Genomic DNA, 23,444 nt, shown 5'->3' on the forward strand with positions numbered 1-23,444 from the left:
GTGTAAGTGGATTCCATTGACATTTAAAAAAATAAAATCGCTGCAGGACCTCTGTGTTTCTGATGTATGAAAAAGGTTACGAAAATTGAGACAAGCATTTCTTTATTTAAAGGTTTAAATACTAAATCAACCCAAAGCTCTTTCAGCTTTATATGCCAGGTCCATCCTGAATTTGTAAAAAAAAAAAATAATAAATAAAAAAAAAAAGGTAAAATCTTATTGCGAAGGAGCGGAGTGGACAATATGAAGACAGGGATACCAACATGTGTTAGTCAATACAAAGATAAAAAAAAAGAAAACTAATATTCCTTAAAGTTTGAAACAGGGTTTATATTTCTAATGGGGTTAATAATACATTTGAACAATTTTCTAAATAATATGAATTAATCTTTAGCTGATTTTTCAACAGTAAATTAAATCTGGATTGATTAAAGGATAAAGATAAGCAGCACAGGTTTGGAATCTCACATCAACGCCATCAAGCATTCACTGTGACTTTGTTTCAAAGCTTCTGCAAAGTCTCAAGATTTATTTCAATGCAGCTCTGCATTAAGTTTTTTCAAAAATCTTGTATTTATAAAGGAAGAGTCCAACCAACCACTCTGCAGTGTCCAGCACATGTTGAGAATTTGTTTTGGGTTTAACTAGAAATTATTACTAGAACTTATTATTTGGGATATTATAATTTAATATAAGAAACTATTTTAGTTGCAGTTGTTTCATAGATTTAGTTGGCATTTCATAGTTAGTTTCTGGTTAGAAAGCGGACTATTTGTGGGCCTTTGGCAAAGCGGACTGCGTATCCCATGATGCTCTGGAACTAGTAGAGTAGGAGCCTGGAGTTAGATGAAGAAGAGTTTGTTCCTCCCTCTGAAAAAGAGCTATGTTAACATGTTAGCTAAGTTCCGACTCGTGTATTAGTACATATGATTCGTTCATTATTTATCCACTAAAGTTCATCTGAACAATCCATCCAACTCCTTTTCGTCATTGAATCAGTCAAATATACAAGAGCACATACCAAAATGTCTACATATTGTTAACGTCTGAACTCTGTGGTAGTCGATCCATGTGTCGCCTGCTCCCTAAGCCTCTAGAAGAGGACTGGCTGTTTGGTGTTCAGAACCAAACATGGAAAAGCAGCATTCAGCTTCTATGCACCACAAATCTGGAACAAACTTCCAGAAAACTGCAGAATTCCTTTAAATCAAGGCTAAAAACCCACCTTTTTAGAGCTGCTTTTGAACCGTAATAAATGAAATACTGACTAATCATCAATGTGTATTGATGATTTTAATGATAGCACTCATCAGAATGTAACGTTTGTTGCTAGTTTTCTCAAATGCTGAGTGTATGGTGTTTTATATGACCTTAGTATTTTTGTGTTTGTATATGACATAAAGCACTTTGAACTGCCATATGGCTGAAAAGTGCCACACAGATAAACTTGACTGAATGATGGATTGACCTTCTTAAAGAGACAGAAGTCAATTTCAAGATGTCAAATCGTGAAGTTGAATTTCTTCTAAGTTGTAATTGATATATACAACATTTTTAGTTATTTAGCTGTCCTATAAAAATGACAACAGGTGGCAGGGAAATACATTGTGTCCGTAATAAAGGTTGTGTTTGCAACAGGTCAAAACGTTGCTCTACATCTCTCATCTTCCAAGAATAGCTAAAATTATTAAGAATGACTGAGTTCCTTTACAGATTCCAAGTCAAGTAGGTTTTGGAATATGGCTGTAGATGCATCACTGAGTACATGCATAACAATGCAGTCAGCAAAGGGTTTATCATGAATGTCATGTCATCAGTTTCACTTTAGTTAACATCAACAGTGACACTTTCCCCTGGGGGCGTTTTACATTCTGGAGGCCACTGAGGCCTCATAAGGTCATGCAACATGTCAAAAGTAGCCTGCAGAAAGTCCCCACTCAGCTCCTGCTCGCCTTTCAGATTCTTCTGTGCAATGCACAAAGAGTAAGCCATTATCTAGCAAGTCAAAGTTAGAGAGACTCTTCACCAGGGGAGATAAGAACACATTCAAAAGTCAAAGACAAAGAGGTATCAAATATGTCACTTTTTCATTCAGTGTTGGGGACAGAGTTTGCATATAAATGTTAAGATTTCAAGCCCGCTACTGCAAACTGTGATCAAGCTCTTTATTAAAAAATAAAAAGCATATTGGTCCAAATGTGCATCTTCTTTCTCTGTGTGCATATATATTTTTTTTAACCAAACAAAAGAAGGTTTTTGTTTTCATTCTGTCTTACTTTGCAAGAGACCTTCCTCAAGGAATACAATTTTGAAAAACTTGTTTAAGTTTAACTTGTCACCACCAACCATCAGCAACCTGTTGATGTTTGAAGGGTATGCACACAGAGGCTTTTGCTTTCTGTCATGTATTTTTTACTTGTATTTCTCATAACTTCACTACACCCACCGATGCCTCCTTGCTCCAGCAGGCGGAAAAAATTAAACCTATTTTTGATCAAAATGTTTTGATCTGTGATTCCTAAATAGTCACAGATATTGCTGTATCTCTGTGACATTCTCCACGAGAAGCCATGGAGAAAGTAATTTAAACAGTTTAGATTACCCAAATCATCCATCTTTGAAATTCTTATGACTTTTATTTTATGGATTATAGCTCTTGATTCCTCCTCTGTGAAATTATTTCTCCACTTTGTCAGGAAAGATGAGCTTCATAAATTAACTTTATTATGCATGGATAATAAAGTGCATTTTATACAAGGCGTTTACTGAATTTAGTGTATTTAATTTACTTACTGCTTACAGCCATTCTGTCTTATGTCTGATTAGACAAATGCCCTCCTAAAATTTCTTTACGAGTCTGTCAAATGGACGAATACCAACTAAAATGCATTAACTTGCTAGTTGCATCCAATATGGGTTATAATGTGTTTCAGTTGGTAACACAGTGCAGCAGGTTAGTAAAGCAGAATGAGAACAAGAGTGAACTGTGATGTGGACGCATTTAAGGCTTTGAACCACTAGCAGTGGTTTGAAGTTTGCAACTGGCTCCAAGGTTCCTTCCAGGAATAATAAATATTTCTGCCATATTGATCAAATGACAAAGCGGGATTGCCTTGCACCGCACTGCTCTCACAAATCAACATGCAGAATGTTCTCTGTTGTAGTAAATCAGCCGCATGCATCTTGTTTTGCCTTTTTGTCATGAAAAGGGTTGATGCAGAGGAGAGCAGAGAGACAGACAGATGTTTTACAGGACATACAGGGTAATGGCCATATCTATGAAGTAGCTGGCTGCCTCCCACCACCCCCTCCGGCCAAGGCAATTTCATATGCATAATATATTTCTCCAAGAACTTAAGAAAGAATAGGGCAAGATGTATAGCTGTAGTACTATTTGCTTGTTTATTTATGAACTTATTTACGTGCTTTTGTTTTTCATCCTTCATAGAACACTGTTTTCAATGTGTCTCATTAACTCCTGGCACAAATGACACTGAGATCAGATGTTTAGGTTAAAAATTGGACATAGTAATGTTTAAACTGGCCTTACTACGGCATTAGGGAAGCTTAAATTGGAGTCTATTGAAATAGAGGTCTTCAACTCAGCTGCCTTGTTGGGTCTAGTGTCTGTCATCTTACTCTTGACAACACGTCACAGATTCTCTGCGTAGTTTAGTGGCCAATCATTCTCAGTGATGCCATGGTCATTACAGCACGAAAAACAGGACATTAACAGGAAAAGTAAGAAAAGAAGAGCCTTGCACCTTCTCTACACAGCCAAAGTAAAATCCTTTACTCTCGACGTAATGACTTTGGCCGCAGCTCTGCAGTTCTCCTTGTTTGCCTTTTTCCTTCCACACAACTTTGAATTCATTCTTTTGGCTACAGTATTCTTCAGCAATAAATCTTCAGAGCTTACACTTTATTAGTGGGTAATTTAAGACGAACGTCTTCTGCAGTACATTAAGCAGTTCTCACCAGAGGAATTTAAGGTCTTCAGTAGCCTTAGTTTCAGAATTTCTATTCAATTTCAGTTTGGTTTGCATAGTGTCGTTTCTGCACAAATGCTCTCAGAGGCACTCTACAAGAAAGTCAATTCAATCAATTCAGTCACACATAGGTTTCAATCGATGCTATCAAACAGTACATTAAGTTCAGTTTATTATTCCATTATTATTTATTATTGGCTTAAAAGGTTTCTGTATAAGGAATCCTAGCAGATTGCGTCGAGTCATTGTCGTGCGGCATCCACTCCTCCTGGATCAGCACGTAGCGACAGTAAAAAACCACTTGCCTTGTGTGGTTCACTTTACAACAATCCCTCATACCGCGCAGGGCTGTAACTACACTGGAGAGAGAGAACAAAAATCCCCTTTAACAGGAAGAGATAGACACTTAGTGTATATATTAGTCTGAATTCATGTAATATTGTTTCCGTTAATAAATCAGCAAACTAAAATAAATGGTGTTTTGCATGTATTGAAATGCGACTTTAAAACATATTTAGTTTTGTTATGGTTTGGGGTTCGCCTTCTGGACCCCTGACAACAGGTGTCTGTGATCAGGTTGGAGCAGTACCTGTTCGCGCTCACTCGCTTCCTGCCTTTCTGTCAACAAGTTAGGTTTTCTCATAGGTTTTTTCTACTTCAAGTCTCAAAATCACTCAAATCAAGTCGCTCCTTTCATTTCTCTTTCCAGCGCTGTGAAGTGGGGACTGGCCGCAACCACTTGCGCCGTCTCTGCGGGGTGGTCCGACATTTGCTGTGGTTTATTTATCCGGGGATTTTTTTTTTTTTTTTTTTTTTTACAACTTCTGTGTGGAATAGCTGTCATGAGCGCTTCTATATTCCCCTTGCTCTCAACCGGTAAATGAAAACAGAATAAGCAGATGGTGTGAGAATTTATATTTTTTGTATCGTACCGATCTCCCGCCTCCCCCCTTCTCTTACTCTGGCGGTGTGGAACAGAGTATCAATCTGATGCTGTCCATCGTTTCCAGGGTGAACCCCCCCCCCTAAGGAAGCATTCAAAAGCTGCTAATTAAAACAGTTGAGGGAAGAAGAAGAAGAAAAAAGCGATAGGAAAATAGAGGGGTTAAATCAGCCGTTTGGATTAAAGAAAAAAAATCTACAAGAAGGGAAATCCAAGGTAATTGTAAATGTTTTCATCTTGAGTGCTATGCGGGGTTGACGGTGTTTCGATACCAGGAGGCCGGCTGGTATTTATGCGCGTATAGCGAATCAATCAGCACCGGTCTGCTTAGACAGCTCCGCGCTTCCTCCCTCCCTCCTCCTCCGTATCTCTGCCTCTCTCTATCCGCTCCAGCTGAAACGTTGCTTGGAGCCGCACAACGAGCCGTGTCTTGTCTGCTCGCCTCTCTCTTTTTTTTTTCTTTTTCCCTTATCCCTCTCTATCTCTGCGGATCTACTCCTGTTTCATCTTGCCTTTTGAAAAACCTGACGCTAGATACCAATGAGTCCTGTGAAGTAGTCGTGTCGCCACCGCTGGGAAAAAAAAAAAAAAAAAAAAAAAAAAAGGGAAAAGAAAAGAAAGAAGAAATCTTTAACTGCCTTTGCCTCCTCCTTGCAGGAACGATTCTTGGGGAGCCTGGTCCGCGAAAGGATGCAAAACGGTGCTCACAGATGCATCCCATACAAAATGCTCGTGTGATCGTGTATCTACCTTCGCCATTTTGGCTCAGCAACCGAGAGGAATAGTGAGTAGCGTATTGATTTGTTATTCAGTGTGGGTTTGATGGGCTAATGTAAAGGTGAAACCCTGCGTGTTTGTGCGTGCGTGTGTGCGTGCGTGTGTTGGAGAGAGACAGAGAGAGAGAGACAGAGAGAGAGAGAGAGAGAGAGAGAGAGAGAGAGAGAGAGATGGTGAGAAGCGAAAATTGAATCTTTGGCGTGCTAATCCCCTTAAATAGTAATTGAGCTGTGCAGGGCGCGTGTGGGGATATTTTTCTAATTTCTGCTCAGATTTGCATGGTCTACTGTAGGAACATGGATGTGAGAGAGGGTGTTTACATGCTAGTACATGTGTGGCATGTTCGTATATTTCCACCAATCAAATTTCTTTAGGGATAAGTGAATATACTAAGATTTTTCCATCGTCAGTGGAAGCAGAAACCTGTAATTTCAAGATAAGGTAACTAGCACTGATGACATGGAACAGTTAATATAAGATCTGACTCTGTTACTGCAAAGACAAAATATGTTACCTTGACTGCAGGCCTGAAACATTTACAGACAAATAGCAAATAACCAGCACTTGTGCTCCCTCCAAGGAGTTATATGTTGATATATGTATGAATGTATGTGTCTATGTGTTGTTATACATTTGTCTGTTTGGGTTCCAATTCCCTAAATTTGAGATGCAGACTTGCAGAATTAAACAATAACACTGTTTTTCAACTCATTGGGTTTTTATTGTTTTTTTTTGTTTGTTTGTTTTGTTTTTTTTTTTGTTGTTTTTTTTTTTTATTTAACATCTATCTACTATGAAATAGAAACCCTTTTTTTGTGCTATGCATCCAAAGCCCACGCATACACCTCAAACCTCCCAGCTAATTAAGGGGCCCTCTGTGGATTGGGTTTCAGATTGGTGCTTGTTTTGATTGCTTCTCTACTTCAGGCGATAATAAAGATTTACTGTCCTGCATGAACCACGCATACAGCCTCTCACCAACTGGTTTGTCTCTGTCTTCTCAACAGACTATGGAGTACTCAGGGGTCCCATCTGTGACACTGATAGTTGGCTGTGGTTTGTCTTGCCTCGCCTTGATCACACTGGCAGTCATCTACGCCATCTTATGGAGGTAAATGAATCACTCCAAAGACATATGCTTAAGCCATATCATGCATTTGAGTTCTTGTGACATATTTGATGTGGTATCACTGCATTTCATGTTCTATGAGTAAAACATACAGTTGAAAAGTGCTCAAGAATAGCTGTTTTTTTTTTCTCTCTTGTATTTTTTTCTTTTAGATATATTCGATCAGAACGATCCATTATCCTGCTGAATTTCTGCCTATCTATAGTCTGCTCGAACATACTAATCCTTGTTGGACAAACACAAACCCACAATGTGGTAAGTCTCACATACAGATACAGCAGGGACAGTTTGGGAAGTGTTTACAGACATGTTTTGCTGTGAATCTCTGCTTTTACAGCCGTGGTTAACAAAAGTGCACACTTCATCAATTGTATGGTTATAAAGTATATCGGAGGTGTTGCCAATCTTTTCAATTCTAAAAGCCATTTTTGCCTTTGCAACTATAACATTTGGCTAAAACAAACAAACAAAAAAACAAAAAGACCGAATCCTTTGAGAAATACAATGTATTTTTCTTCTAGATTTTAGCAAAGAAAAGTAAACCATTTATCTTTTAAATGGAACTATCTTGCTTTTTTAGACTTATGCTACTATTGTAAATTCTTCTCATATTTATATGAAATAAAATAAAACATTTACCCAACTTAATAATATAAATGAATAGTTTGGAGGTGGATACTATAAAGTGACTGAAAAAGAAATATTGTAGTATTGATCTTTTTCTAAAGAGATTGCATAAAACCAACCCGAAAAACTGTCAAACCCACTTTTTCTCCATTGCCTTTATGATTGAAAACATTGTTCCTTTCAATACAGTTTTTGCTGTAGATTCATAGCAGAGGTCCTAAAGAGCAACATGTGGCTCTGGAGCTGCATGATGAGAACGTGTGGGATTAACCAGCCTTCTTCATGCTCTGAAATGATTTAAATCTAAACTCAAGTGGACAAAACCATGCATCACAGATTCTGACATGGCATTATTTATTTCCAAAGGCAAATACAGACGTAAAAAAACAAATCAAGTACATCACTAACACTTGATGGTTTTAAAACTATTTTCTTTTACCATGTATTAAAGCTTCTTTCTTGGTACTTAGCAGTTCTCTGTCACTTTGAAAGTGTCAGATTCATTCACCTTTTTTATTCAATAGCTGCTTTTGAATGTGCTTTGTCAGATTAGGAGAAAAAAGATTTTTAGAAAATTGCTTTTTGTTCATGCAAGTATTTTCCTATAATGACAACAAAAATGGAAGTGTTCTAAAGCCTTGACAAGACTGTAATTGGCTTAAAACTATTTCCCTCTGGTAAACTTTATTAGTCCAATCTGTTATTGAAAGAGGTGATTTAAAGGAAATTAAAACTGAGAACCCGTAAAGAAGAGTACAATTATGGACATTAGGGACTGTTGAATGACTCTGAATCTGGTTTTATTGCAATCAGGCCTTGCACACACCAGGATTCACATTTCAGGATCAGTCTAAAACTATTTAAATGAGCAGATAGAGGTTCCGCAGCATATGTTTTATAGGCAGTACAGAAAGAGAACCATGCCATCAGGCATACCAGTAACTACAGCTTAAACCACCATAGGTTTTAGATAGAAAACTGTAAGTGGAAGGTTCTTCCACTTACAGTGGAATATCTCACTTTCTTTCTCTATTGTTGTAACCAGCCAGTAAACAAGTGGCTGATGTAAAAGATTGCTTGGGGAGAAAAAATTAGTTTGAATTCACAAACTGCCCACACAGATGCCCTTCTCAGTCATCTGGCAGCTCTACAGAAAGATGCATTGTCCAACTACTGGCATTTTATTGTATAACAGTTTTCTCAGTGTCTTTGTACCTTTTGCAAAAGGCCTTTTTTAAATTCTGAAACTTATCATTTTCCACTTTCTCTGCATGGTTCAAGGGTCTATTAGTCTGCTGCTTCATTAGCATGGTAAACTTTTCATCACTTGGATTTTGCTACAGTGCAGTCAGTTTAGATTTTAAACACCTTACACATGTTTTAATTAGAGCTTAAAATGTCACATAGTTACATGTATTCTTACTAAGGATGCAGTGCAATTTTACTTGTATTACAGTGATTGTTTCAGTTGTGATTAAAACACATTTTCCTCCATACTCTTCTCCTTTTCCATCATCACGATGACTATACAACTCTCAGGGAGCTTTAACTTGTCAGTCACAACAATCTGCATCAGTGCAGATCATAAATGCATTGCACTTAAATGATGGTCGCTTTCCCTGCTGCAGTCCAACTTCAATATGGGAAAGATTGAAAATGTAATGGTTAGGATTTGATATATTATGTGACTCCTTTGGATCCAGATGTGTTTGTTAAATCCATGTGCCCAGGCACCACTTAATATAAACCATAATCCTTATTGGTTGATAAATAGATGATTTGAAATAAGAAGTTAACATAAAAATCCCACGATTAATCAAACTTGTTTATTTTCTTGGAACGCTGCGCATTAAATGTGACACAGTTCACATAAGCAGTTACTTGAAACAAAACTGACTCATTTCATGCCAATCATTTTAATGTCAGAAAATATCAGAAACTGCATGAGCTCATCTGCTTGTTTACTGGCCCTTGCATAGCTGACAAACAGTAATAGCTTATTCCATGAATGTACAATGCCTCAGGACATTTTTTATAAAGCTGAACTGATTTGAAGCCTTGTCAGGTTTAATCAGGCCTCCATTCATCCACCTTTTGTTGATTATAAGAAACATTGCTTAACATGGAACACTCACTCTGCAGGCCTCTAACAGGATGTCTGTCTATAAAATCGAAGAGATGACACACTTTTCAGAAAATGCACTATCCTACTTAAGATGTCATTTTGAAGTGGTTTAGACAGACTCTGTAAGGAACTTTGACACTTTGATTCAATTCAAGTGATTTGTAATGGGCCAACCTTCAATATTTTTGCATTAGCAATAAGTAAAATAACAATGAAAGATCAAAGAGATAAGTGATTGTCTTTGCAAAAAAGGATTTGTGTTCATGTTTTCTTGAAAAAAAGCTTAAACTCAATTAGTTTTAAAGTCTGGAAAGAGTGTGAAAACGGCATTTTAAAAAAAAGTCTTACTACATATTTATGGTTCTTTTGGAACCTTAACAATCTTTTCTTCCTATATTGTTTTGCATTTATTTCCATCCTTGTTGAAGTCAATCATCCGCATAGCATTATACTGTCACTACCACGTTGCACCTTGAGGATGTCGTGTTCCGGATGTGAACAAATACAAACGAATTTCCTAGTTTTCATCTTATGTACATTTTTTGTGGCAGTGTTTCCTTTAGCTGACTTGTGAAATTTTGAATTCTAATGGTTGCTAGAAGCCAAACGATCCAGTTAAAGTTGAAAAAGAGCACAATATGGTAGATGCATCCAGTCACATTTGTGCTGTTGGAAAAGAACAACTTCCAGGGCATCGGCATTATCAGCATTTCCACCTTTGCTCCCAGTTGAAAATCTGCGGGGAAAAAATATTTGAAAAATATTTCATCTGTTTGATCAGATGTACAGTCGAGCCCCATGTTTGAGTGGTGGGCCAGCAAGAGGAGAAAACACAGTCCCTGTGTGGGTTTAATTGCCACGGTGCCTGACACTGCCTCACTTGTTTTTCCTCCATCTCCTGTAAGAAGTGCATATAATTGGCTCCTCTGTTTGTGGATTCAGAGTTGCTCGTCATCTAATAGAAATCATCTCTTCTCTGTGGAGGTGTCCACTGGGAGCAGGAAGTCAGTGAGTCACCTGTGTGTGCGTCTCTACGCTGTTCTGCTGTCTGCCTTCCCTCTTCATCTGGCTTTATGGAAGGGAAGGAAGCAGAAAGTAGCAGATTTAACAAGCCGGCAGCATTAGGATGATTGCATAAAACTGAATACGCCTGTTGTGTATGGGCATATACACAACAGGCATCGGAAGTCCAGTAAGAACAAGATAAGAGAAGCTTATCTTCATAAACTGACGCATTGAGAAGTTCTTACTTTGCTTGAATGTGGCAAATTATGATTTAGTCCAAATATCTTATTAAAGATTTGAGTTGCCAAACTAAAGGTTTCATCAGCTTTTTAAAAATGTTGAACAGATATGTTTATAAGGATATAATCCTGCATTATCTGATGACTGTGGGCAAGATGGTAAAATGCATTATATTTACAGTGTTTTACATAAGATTTTAAAAAAGCAAATAATCATCTTTTCTTACCTTAACCATAATAAATAATAATCTATGTACTGTATACTTGTTTTTTTTTTTCTGTTTTGCTTAAGGTTAAGAGTATTTCTGTAATTCCATAAATTTTAGTCAGCTCAAATTGCTCTGTAATAGTTACATAACAGAAATCTTCTGGCCATACTTAAAGTAATTAAATCTATTTAGGACTTATGAGTGTCACACATTTACTAATGAAGAGGTTGATTCATGATCAGCAGAAGTAGTAATGCTAAATAATATTGTTTTAAAAATATTTGTGCGCATTGTTTACACTTTTCCACCAGCGCTACCCTTTTGTTAGCTGCTCTTGAAAAAGTTGACCACCCAAACAGCTATTCTTTAAAGCACCAAGGGAGGGTGCTTCAGCCAAAATAGCAACCAGCCTCTTCCACCTACACTGAGTCAGAGCAAATTGGAATTGGAATTAGAAAGTCACATGAGTTTTTTTTTTTTCATAGTTATAAAGCATTTTAAATAAAGTGTCTGCCAGACTTCCCACAGGTGTGTTTAAAAATGCCATGCCTTGATGCCATGCATTTTAAATATCCTGCTTTTGACAAACTGTTAAGTTTGACTCTTTTACCAGTGATATATAAGTCCTCAAGTGCATATTTCAAACAATGAGTGGTTAAACATTTTGAAATAGGTTGTATTCATATTCAGAAAGTGTATGAATACATCATTATTCATAAAAAATGTAACCTTTATGATTCTTTGTAGTAGGCCAACACACTGTAGCAAGTAACGAAAATGAAAATGTGAGATGGAATGAAAATGACACGACTTTCAAAAGTTTTACAAATAGAACTCTTATAAAACGTGGCTCAGAAATTTATACAGATTCTATTTTGTAGATGTGCATTTCATTGCAGCTGTCATTATTTGGAAATATACCTCAGTCAGTAGTGTCCATCAAAAGACCAAACGTCCAGGGTTATTGTGGTACTCTTGGATCCTTCTCCGGTTAATCATCTCCCTGGTGGGGTTTTCAGTTAAGTTGGTCCGCAATGTCTTCTCAGCTGTACTCTTTCCATTGTTGGATGAGATTTGGATAATTATTCAAGATTTCAAGATGTCTTGACTAGTGCACACTAATATCTGTGTTAGCAAACCTAAACTGTAGAAATAATTCTCCTTTGGAAGTACAGTTGGCATACATTGAGTGCTTTCAACTAGCAGTATCCAACAATATGATTTCAATTAACTACACATTTTACATTTGTGTGTCATAGGAACACAGCCTTCTCTTAGTCCATATTTACTACTATAATCCATCACTGCTGTTGTTGTTTTGTTTTTGTTTTCGATCGCTTTACAATATAGTTTCAGTTCTTAATATCTGGGAGAGAATAAAAACTGAAAGGTCTTAGCTGAACTTTTGGAGTTTATTGAAGCCACAGAAAAGAAATTCCTCACATTTTCTCCCCTCATCTAAAACTGGCATTACCGAGCTGGCCTGAAGACACCCCGTCACTGCCTCCCCTCACCTCTGTGTCTATCAGCCCTGCCACGTTTTAATATGGGCTCTTCCTCTGTGCCTTTGTTTCCATGGATACCGACACAGTGTGCTCAACATCTTCCAGCATTTGCCTTTCAAAAGGGCAAAGTGAACTATCGGTTTATATCTCTTTATTGGTATGACTGTCTGTTCCAAATCTGTGCTACCACAATGTGGCCATGTTGTATCTTTCTCTCCCTTCTAAAAAAAAAAAAAAAAACTGTTTTATTGTTCTCGAATAATGAGGCTGGATAGCATAGGCATCCAAGTGAACCGTGAAACATAACAGTTGCAAATGACCTGTTTCCAAGTAACAAGGCAGGCTCTATTTTCAGCACCATGGACAGCACATGAGCAGCAGCCACATCAGAGCTAGCTTTAGGGGAAAGTCTGAGAGGCAGAATGGCGACCAAACTAACATGGTTTTACTTTTGTTTGATAACCTTAAAATCAGAACATAAATTTGGCATCACACTGAGCCAGGTCCATCCTGAACATGATTGATGTTTGCTTAACATTCCTCACTGCAGTTAAAGGCTATTTGCTACTTCTAGCTTATTAAACAATATGTAATATCTATAGTTAGGAATTTTGTTATGCAAAAGCATGATGAAATCTGTTGCTTTAAAATATTTATAAAACAGAAAAAAAACTCTAGTATTTGCCTCAGAATGTACATGTCCTTAAATATTTGATAATATTTTAGAGACATTATTAAGGTCTGTGTTGATATTTATACCATTATGATTTAGAGTAATTTGTAAATTCACATAGACAAAATGTAATTTTGCAAGTTGTCTTTCATACCTCTTATAATGGTTAATTTTATTATATCTAATTTTGTAATATTATAACCACAAACTTAATGTATTTGGGGGGATTTTATTTGATTAACCAACACGAAATAGTGCATAACTGTACAATTAAAGATAAACGACACTTTTATTCCCCATCAAAAACTTACAGTCAATTGAAAGCAGTTGTTATATTTTGGGGTTATCAAAGTAATAAAGAGGACTTCAAACAGATGGGTGCCACACTTTTTAGATTCTCTTTTTATAAAGCATTGTGAAAATGATTTGTAAACTTTTCCTTACACTTTTATTCCACAGTTATTCACTTACCATAGGTAGAAGTAAAATCAAGACGTTTGGATAGTTTTAAAATTCACAGCACAGCCGAGTTCTGGTATTCTGTAAGATTTAAGTTGAAGTCTTCAAAGTTAATACATGCATCTATTTAAGTGTTTGTCTATATTAATACCAATGTGCAGGTTAGTAATATCTCTTGAGAATATCGTTCCCAGGAATGAACTAACTCTGGATTATTGACTTGTGTGAACCCTTTGATCACTGCAGGGGATTCATGGATTTAGGATGGCTTCCGCCTTAGGAATGTAAACTTTATGGTAGATCTCACATTATGGTGTGGACCGTCTGGAATGTGAATGTGCTTCTTAGCTCCATTTGTAAAGTAATGGGATTCCATTTCTTTGCCCCATAAACACCTGTTATACTCAAAAAAGTATAATACACACAATTTCAAAAATACTCACTTACAATCATGTGGAGCAAAGATGGAAAAATGATGCAATGTTGTCAAGCCTCGAAATACCACACATGCACTCTGTTTCTTTTTAAGCAGTGTTGTAGCTCCCACCCTCCCTCCTCCTGTCTGTGTAAAACACTTGACCTTGGCTCACATGCCTCCAGGTGGGATCCCCAGCATACTAATGAGGGTTAGTGCAGAGGAATGCTACGCCATCGCTTTCTGTGTCAGCTTGTCTGGCTGGGACTTGAGCTGAACTACCTTCAGCACCTCTGGTGTTTGCAGTTCAAACCGATGCCATGTTTCATTCTTTGCACAAAATGTTTCAACCTAGGTAGAAAAAAAAATAATACGAAAGTAATTCACTGTTTTAATGTATAAATGTAGTCTCTAGTAGGTTGTAAGTTTGTTTCAATTGTAGCTCAAGTGCACAGGAAGACAAAGAGCAAAATTTCCAATATGTCATTGTTTTATAAACAAAAATGAAGACAAACTGGAAATGTTTGTGGAAAAGAGAGAGAGTCCTAAAACCTACAGATGTTTACAACATGCATAAATCATTTCTAAATAAACAGCTGAGTCTGAGTTCATAATCCAGGTCGTTTGAAATCCAGTTTGAGGTTTCCACACCCAGTGATGATTTGGGGAACCATGTCAATTACTGGTGTTGGTCCTTTGTGCTCTCTCAAGTCCAACGTCAGCCCAGCTGTCCACCAGTAAATCCGAGAGCGCTTCATGCCTTCACCAGCAAGCATCATGACATGCTTGCTGGTGATGCTGACTTCATTTTCCAGCAGGTTTTGGCACCTGCTGACACTGCCAACAGTACCCACACCTGCTTTAATGGCCATGGGTATATGTGTGCTTGCCTGACCATCAAACTCTCTAACCTAAACCCCTGACTGGAAAATGCCGAGTATTGTTCAGAATAACATGAGAGACAGCAGACCAAATAATACAGAGAAGCTGAAAACTGCTGATAAACCAAGTTGGGCTTCCTTAACACATGCTGGCCACCTATATGCAATGCAGCACAAATGCACTAATTCATGCAAAAGGAGCCCCAGCCAAGCATTTAGTCTATTTGCTGTAAAGTACGTGGTTATTCGTTGAGTAACTTTTTTTTTGTTTTTTGTTTTTTTGTTTTTTCCTTGCATCCATGTGACCATAGAATTTTCCGAAAAACTGAATTCTGGGTTTTGATTAGCTGCGAGCCATAATCAACATCTACTACATGACTGCACATGCTCATCGAAGGGCACTTCCAAGAAATGAAGGAACATTAATGTAACTGCTGTGTATCTGCAGGGAGTGTCTTGGTTTACAGGAATATTTACAAATCTGAGAGCTACCAACTATTTTGTGTTCTTAGCGGCATTAGAGCTGCATATAAGTGTGCACAGTGGATTAAAGGTGACCCACACTCATTAAAAGAAATCTCTGTGACGCTTGTTTTTTTGTTTTTTTTTCTTCCATCAACAGGGTGTGTGCATCATGACAACTGCCTTCCTGCACTTCTTCTTCCTCGCCTCCTTCTGCTGGGTCCTTACGGAAGCCTGGCAGTCCTACATGGCGGTGACAGGGAAGGTTCGCACCAGGCTCATCCGGAAGCGTTTCCTGTGTCTTGGCTGGGGTGAGTGAGAGGCTCACTTCACCGAACTCCTCACGTCACTTCTTATAGCTGCTGTTTTCTTGTAGCAGCAGCAGCAGCTTTCGGCGAGGTGTCTTTCCACAGCAAACTGTGCGTCTTTTCAGAGTGCTGCTCTCGTCGTCTCTGTAGGGCGGCTGGATCTTCATTCTGTCAGGCTCTTTGTTGTGATTCCTTTGTGCTTCAGTCAAGCTCTCAGAGGACTGGATAAATAGACCGGCCTTGAGCAGAGAGTGCATGTGTATGTGAGAAGGGATCGGGGTGGGGGAGTGTTGGTGCAGCTCTCCTGTACTGTAGCAGGTTGCAATGACCTTATGTCTGATAGAGAGGGTGGGAGCCTGGCATTTACAGTACACTGCAGCAGAATATGGTTTGGGGTTTAAACATCTAACATTTTGAGGAAAATAAATACATACTTAAGCAGTATTAAGTATAAGAAAGTTTAAATTCTGTTTTTTATGGAGTCTCATAGTCAATTTTGTTTTATATTCTGTGAAAGAAATGCAGTTGGTTGTAATCAAACAGCATAACATAATCTGCACATAGCAGATTCTAAAAAAAAAAAAACACTGTGCAAAATATTAGCACATAAGCACATCTGGTAATAAACCCTGACAGGCAAATTATCTGTATCAAAATGCAAAGATTTCTCCTTCATGTGATAAATGTCAGTCTGAATCCCCTGTCCAAATAGCTCCTTATTTCAGACTACAGGAGAAATCTTTACTTAAAAAAAAAAATAAAAAAAAAATCAATCTGATTATGAAAGAGCCCACTCTCATTCTTCTTGTTACCTAGCAACAAACAAGGCTCTCTTAGTCATTGCAGTGCCACTGCTTGCTGCAAAACATGGACAAAGGCTGTTTTACTATCACTCGGGCTGCTTACAAAAAGCATAAGCAGGCATTTTGGTGAAAGACAAACCACAGGCAAGTAACATTTAAGAAAAGATGCATGAAAATTATATGGAAAAAAAACAACAAAAAGAAAAACAAAGGCATGCCCGCACAAAGCCTGGAAAAACATTCAGCGATTTTGACATGTAACCAAACAGGAGACGCTGACATGATCAGAGATCATCCGTGAAGCAACATGCGGCCCAAAGAATACCGTTCGTGTCTTAATTCAGCTTGCCTCAGTACAGCACCCACACCGCGCTGTTGCCGCGCTCTGATTTATGGCGTGCTTGTGAGCACTCAGCACACTTTACCTCTTCAGCACTGCAGAGAGGCACAGGATGGCCACGGGGTCTTTGGCTCGTGCCTCCAGGAAACTGATTACATCAATTGCACCTGCCCGCGCCACTCGGAGAGGAAACGCTTTAATATTCCGAGCACACAATAGTGAAGACTGAATCAATTACACTGATCCATAATGAGGAGCCACATAGCAAAAAAAAAAAAAAAAAGAAAATCTCTATTCCTATTGCTAGGGAAAGGGGTGGGAGGGTTGGAGAGTGGTGAAATTTCTCACAATACAGAGATGAAATCTAGCTACATGGCTTCCTGTGTGTGATGCACTACTGCCATTTTGTTAAAGCGCCATGCAGTCTTTTTTCCGTCAACTCTTAATGGGATTTTTACAATATAATGAGTAAAACGGTGAAATGTATATAGCTGATCATATACTCTCAGATGTCTGCATAGCCTCATGCTGTGGTCGCTAATGAAATCACTTTAGCTGCACTTTGTTTAATGACTGGAAGGTACATCACCTTGCTTCTTTTTTGGTTGCACCGAAGTACATTTATGTTCTTGTGAGTTAAACTGCTCAAGTAACTATTTAATGTTCTCTTTTGTTTTGTTTTTTTAAGGATTGCCAGCTTTAGTTGTCGCCATTTCAATGGGATTCACTAAAACAAAAGGCTACGGAACACCCTTATAGTAAGTTTTTGCTTTTTTTTCCCCCCACTCCTCTCTTTTAATATTCCGCACACAGACACGTTGGGTTCATGGCAACACTTAAGAATAATGATCAAATCCTTCTGCAGTGGCTTACTTATCCTAAATAGAGCCATAAACAAAGTCCCATGAACCCAATCAAATTTCAAAATAGCACAGCAAGACCCCAATTTCATGTGAGCTGCCTCTCTGCTGGAAACCAAATGCATAAACACTGCTTAAAATCTCCTTAGCATTTTATTGCTCTGTGAAACTTTGGGTGTGGAGTAACAACATATGGCACCTCTCCGCTGACAATTGAGCAAAATAACAATGGTGTGCTGGAGTGCACCATTAACGTGGAAGTTAATGCTGTAGTGGGAGTTAATTGTTTTTTTCCTTGTTTCCCCCGCAGCTGTTGGCTCTCCTTGGAGGGTGGGCTCCTGTATGCCTTTGTTGGACCCGCGGCAGCTGTTGTTTTGGTACGTCTTGGTTACCGATGTCTGCTTTATCCCGCTTTGCTTGTTTATATAATACAATCGACATAAAAATGTGAATGTATTTGTCACTTCATCAGTTATTTTATTAGCAATGAAACAGCATTTTAACTAACGATAACGTTCATTTGTTTTAGCCATGATTCAATATGATTGCTGTTTAACTGTGATGTGGTTTCCAAGTCAAAGTAATGAGCATTCAATCAGGCCCTGTGTTCAAATAATCCCTTTTTATTCACCATATAATAGTCTCCCATGCAGCAATGGGGTTATTAAGTATTTATGATTTAGATTTGTCCAGCGTCTCATATAGGAGGCTAATTTAATTGCCCTATATTTACATAGTTGTAATTACAAAATGACCCACAGACTCATCATTATCCAGACTGCTAAATTACTCAGATGGCAGAAACGTAATGCTATTTTTCACTGTCGGGCTTCCATACTGTGGTAGAATTTGATTCGAGTGAAGAAAATCAAAATTAACACTTTTTAAGCCTTTCTTGGCTGTAGTTTTCTTTTGTGACGGACTTCAGAGGAACACAAGCTCCCGTCTGACCATCTGCAGTGAGAATATCATGCCACAGAGTTAACGAGTTGTAGTTGTACTGATGCTTTACCTCCACTGCTTCTTATAGCAACCAAATACCATAATTCCTGTTGGGAGAACATTTGAATATCTTTTATTAGTGCTTTAGTGCTTCTTTTACATTTGAATGCTTTTTATGGGCTACATCAACACAAAGTAGAACATCATTGTTTTTTGAAGGCACAAACTGAAGTATGACGTAGGTGTATTTCTATTACCTCTGTAGTTATTTTTGGGTCAAGGTTAGTACATTTTTGCTATTCTTCTAAAGTTCAGTCAAATTAAATGGAGAATGTCTGGAAACATGACTACTCAAATACTGTTAAATACTCAGATGGATTTTGGTCTGAACTTTGACTTGGCTATTCTCACTGCCAAATACGCTTTGATCTACATAGTCAGTTGCAACTCTTACTATATTTAGGGCAGCTCTGTTGCTGAAAGGTGAATCTTTGCGCATATCAAGATGCTGCCACCTCCATGCTTCAGCTTTGCATTGATGTATCTGCCTAACCTGTCCCCTTTGGTGAATAGCCATCTCTTTCTGGGTTAGTAATCAAGTAATACTCTATTTTTTTTTTTAAATCAAGCAGTTAACGTTTCTTCATGATTTATTTAGAGCTCAGGCTTTATAACCCAGTCATGTGTCTGTTCCCTATCTCCGTCTTTATGTTGCTCGAACCCATAAAATTCCCCGAAAATAAACTGAAGTTTGTGAGTGTGATGTGGCCAATCTGACAGGCAGATTTTTTTCTTCGGGGTACCGGGATGGGATGAGTGTGCAAGCCATGTCTCATCCATTGCCTGGAATGTCATAGAGAAGAGCAAACAACAGAAGCTAGAGGTCAAAGCTCTTTGCAGAATAATGACATCAGTCGTCTGAGTGTGCATGTTCTGCTTCCCTCTCTTCTAACAGGTCAACATGGTGATCGGTATCTTGGTATTCAATAAGTTAGTGTCCAGAGATGGAATCCTGGACAAGAAGCTGAAGCACCGTGCAGGGTATGACAGCACATCCTTGTTAGTACCAGTTTTTCTTCTTCATTTTTGAATATTAACATTTTTCGAAATACAGTCATATTCAATAAATTAGAATGTCTACTCCAGTGAAGCTTGTTTGCCAGAATAAAAGTGACCTTTGAAAAATAACAACCATTAAGAAGGCATTAAACAAAATTTGTAAACGTGCTTATTGGTCTGATGTAGTATTTTAATCTTAAATATCATGTTTTAATTTGCTGCACAAAATTAAGCACAAAATTGGAACAAAATTCCAGAAAGAAAGGGTTGAATACATCAGACTGTGTATAACTAATCCATATAATGTGTATCACTGAGTTGAGTTACTGAAACAAATTCTAATTATTTGAATATGATTGTAAAAATACCGCATGCTTTGATTATGTTCATGTACATATGGAGATCTGCACCTACTTTTTTATTTTATGTTGGGAAAAAATAAAGAAGTAAATTAGAGGCATAAAGAGGTTAGTTCCCTCTTGGGAGTGACACGGCTTTGTATTTCTCTGGCAGAATGAGTCCAAGATGAAAATGACTTTAACACCCACACACTCACCGGCCATACTGTTCTTACAGGATGATGGAGGAAAAGAGAAGTCAGGTGGATGTCAGAGTTGTTTGTCATGATGTTGTCCCAATGTCTCTTGTGTCCCATAGACAGATGAGTGAGCCGCATACAGGATTAACTCTCAAGTGTGCCAAATGCGGTGTTGTATCAACAACTGCTTTATCAGCAACAACAGCAAGCAATGCAATGTAAGTGCCTGTCAGTGTCTGTGAATCAATAAAACGATGCTGCGGGGAGTTTCTTTATGTACAGGGTGTCCACTGCAGGGTGCGCTAAATTCAGTTTCCAGATGCACCCACAGTACCTCAGAACCACAGTGTGGGGGAGCTTTTGAAACGAGCTTACGTAAACATCAGTATGCAGAGCAAAACCCCACCATCATTCTGGAGGAAAGAGGTCGTCATGGAGATTTAACTCAGATCTCCAGACCTTATCTCGTTTATCTCCCGCACAAAAATCCTTCCTCTCTTCTTCCAGGGCGTCGCTGTGGAGCTCCTGTGTCGTCCTACCTCTGCTGGCTCTGACCTGGATGTCCGCCGTGCTCGCCATGACGGACAAGCGTTCCATTCTCTTCCAGATCCTCTTTGCCGTCTTTGACTCCTTGCAGGGGTTCGTCATTGTGATGGTGCACTGCATCCTACGGAGAGAGGTAGACTCAATCCGCCTTGTTTATTCCTTTACTACTGACAGGGGATTTAAAGCAAATGTCCTGCTGGAACAATCAAATCTGTCGTTGTCTGGGTAAGTAAATTTATTCACACTGAAATTCCTCTCATGTTTAGGTGCAAGACGCTTTCAGATGCCGGCTCAGGAACTGTCAAGATCCAATCAGTGGTGATGCAACAGGAACCTTCCCTAATGGGCATGCTCAGATAATGGTAGGCACAGTCACCCTGTTATCTGCAGTCATTAGAGAGACTGATATTTGACCCAATGTTTCTTTGTTACATATAAAACACTTCCACCATTCTTTTTGTTCTTTAGCGACCTTGAATAAACATATTATTTGCTTTTTGTATTTCTATTATCTTATTTTTGTTCATATTTTTAGTTTTCATCAACTAGACATGTAACATTATTTTCCTTAGATAAAAAAAAAAAAAAGAAAAAGAAATACCACAAATGTGCCACAACATGCAAGGTAAAACTTCTGACCATAATGAAAGGCATTAGTTTTGGAAAGACCTGCATCTCTTTGTTTTCCTCTCATGGGAAAGCAGGCGACTGCTACCCTCCCTGACCTTTGGAACAGGACAACAGTATTTTGATGCTACACAGTCCCACCATTGGCAACTCAAAGCAATGATCTGCCATTAAGATTATCATAGCCATTTGAGTGGTACAGTTTTCACACATTAGCAGAACGGTGTCAAGGCTGCTGACATACAGTCTGTTAGCAGTGAGCACAAAAGCTTTGCAACTGCTTCAGCTGCATTTATTTTTCTTTCCTTGAAGCAGAAAGGAAGAACTAATGTTGTTTCGGCTACTTGGAAATAATAATAAATGTATATTGATTTTTATAGCTTGCTATGATTGAGTTGCCGCTTTATTTTCTTGCACAGCATGTAGCACCCGTCACATTTATTGGCAGATCCTGGTTAAAGATGCAATGTAGGACCATAATTCTATTGCTGCAGTAACAATGAAATGTTAGTATCTTTGTCACATTAAATTTGAGAGTTTTGAGAGTGGTGGAACACACTAGAGGGTTAATTTTGACAATTTAAACATTAAAAAGTGAAATCCTGTGTGCTTAGCTGAGCAGTTTAGATTTGAGTACTGCTTAACTATGCCAATCTGGTTTTGTATGATGGTTTGTTGTTTGCTTGAAAAAGAGAAAAAGGAAAAAAAAAAAAACAGTAAGGCTACCAGCTGTTGATCCGCTGCTGTGAAGAAGTAAAATATTAATTCACCCTGTTTGGAGTTCCTTTTATTGAATGTATCAAACTGTTAAGCTACTATGTATCTGTTGAGTCATTGGAGGAGAGGCAGCTGAAATTATTGTGTGTACATTTTTCCATAAACGTTTGTTTTTTTTTTTTTTTATATAGTTTATATCAAAATGTTGAAAAGAAGTGAAAGGCTGCCTTTTTGTGTCTTTTTTGATGTAGTTAAAACCCCTTAGACAGAGGCTAAAATGGCTCCCTCTGTTGTTTCTTGTGGTCATTGAAATCATCTCAGATCTGGTGTTAAAAATATTTTCATTACATATTTCAACAAGTTTGGTGAATAACTATTTTCTCAAAGTCTTTTCCTTATTCATGAAGACACCCTAAAACTTGAATAACATGTTCTCTTGTTTTTCTCATTTTGAAGAATAAAAAAGAGAAATGGGCACCTGTGTCATGCCATATTTATACCTAAAAGGAAAAAAAAACTAAACAAGTAATGTCCCTCCTATCAACTTCAGGAACGTATGTATTAAAATACTGATGTTAGTTTATAAATCTCTGAACGGTTTAGCACCACAATACCTTAAAGATCTGTTATTACTGTACCAACAGTCTAGACCCCTCAGATCTTCTGGTTCTGGTCTGCTCTGCATCCCCAGAACCAGAACCAGAACCAGACGAGGAGAAGCAGCATTCAGTTTCTATGCACCACAGATTTGGAACAAACTTCCAGAAAACTGTAAAACAGCTGAAACACTGGGTGCCTTTAAATCTCAACTTAAAACTCACCTGTTTAGAGTTGCTTATGGCTAAATTAGGGTTAGAGTGCCGGTTTTGATGTCTTCCATCTTTTTATGTCCTATAATGTTTTTAATTTCTTCTTCTTTCTTTTCGACGTTTTAATGATGTAATGTTTTTTGTTTTTTTGTTTTATTTTTATTTTATTTTATTTTTTTTAAATCTCTCTCTTTCTCACTGATTATTTCTGTTTTTATTTTAATTATGTAAAGCACTTTGAAATGCCTTGCTGCTGAAATGTGCTATACAAATAAAATTTGATTGATTGATTGATTTGATGTATTAAAAATGTTTTAGTTTGATATATCCTGTAGGACAGATGGAACCCCCGGGGATGTTAAAAGAAAATAAATTTCTTAACATTAATGTTTTTTTTCCCCACTTAACTCCAGTTTCAGGTCACATTTTTCAAATTATTTTCAGTTGTACTAAATCC

General features: G+C 37.9%; 1 protein-coding gene across 9 annotated transcripts in view; it reads left to right on the plus strand.

The window, feature by feature from the left end:
• The window catches only part of adgrb3 (adhesion G protein-coupled receptor B3), a 124,426-nt gene that overhangs the window by 93,599 nt on the left and 7,383 nt on the right, over positions 1–23,444 (plus strand). For 6 of the 9 annotated variants that reach the window (XM_008429851.2, XM_008429847.2, XM_008429848.2 and 3 more), the window contains 10 exons: positions 5,590–5,716; positions 6,717–6,820; positions 6,991–7,093; positions 15,599–15,749; positions 17,578–17,647; positions 18,060–18,126; positions 19,647–19,750; positions 20,408–20,506; positions 20,796–20,967; positions 21,101–21,196. In XM_008429851.2, coding sequence (XP_008428073.1) covers positions 5,590–5,716; positions 6,717–6,820; positions 6,991–7,093; positions 15,599–15,749; positions 17,578–17,647; positions 18,060–18,126; positions 19,647–19,750; positions 20,408–20,506; positions 20,796–20,967; positions 21,101–21,196 — 1,093 coding nt within the window. The remainder of the gene's footprint in view (positions 1–5,589; positions 5,717–6,716; positions 6,821–6,990; positions 7,094–15,598; positions 15,750–17,577; positions 17,648–18,059; positions 18,127–19,646; positions 19,751–20,407; positions 20,507–20,795; positions 20,968–21,100; positions 21,197–23,444) is intronic. The other 3 variants (XM_008429853.2, XM_008429849.2, XM_008429850.2) reach the window with 1 other exon arrangement.

Source organism: Poecilia reticulata, linkage group LG15 (assembly GCF_000633615.1).
Source record: "Poecilia reticulata strain Guanapo linkage group LG15, Guppy_female_1.0+MT, whole genome shotgun sequence".
Lineage (NCBI taxonomy): Eukaryota > Metazoa > Chordata > Actinopteri > Cyprinodontiformes > Poeciliidae > Poecilia > Poecilia reticulata.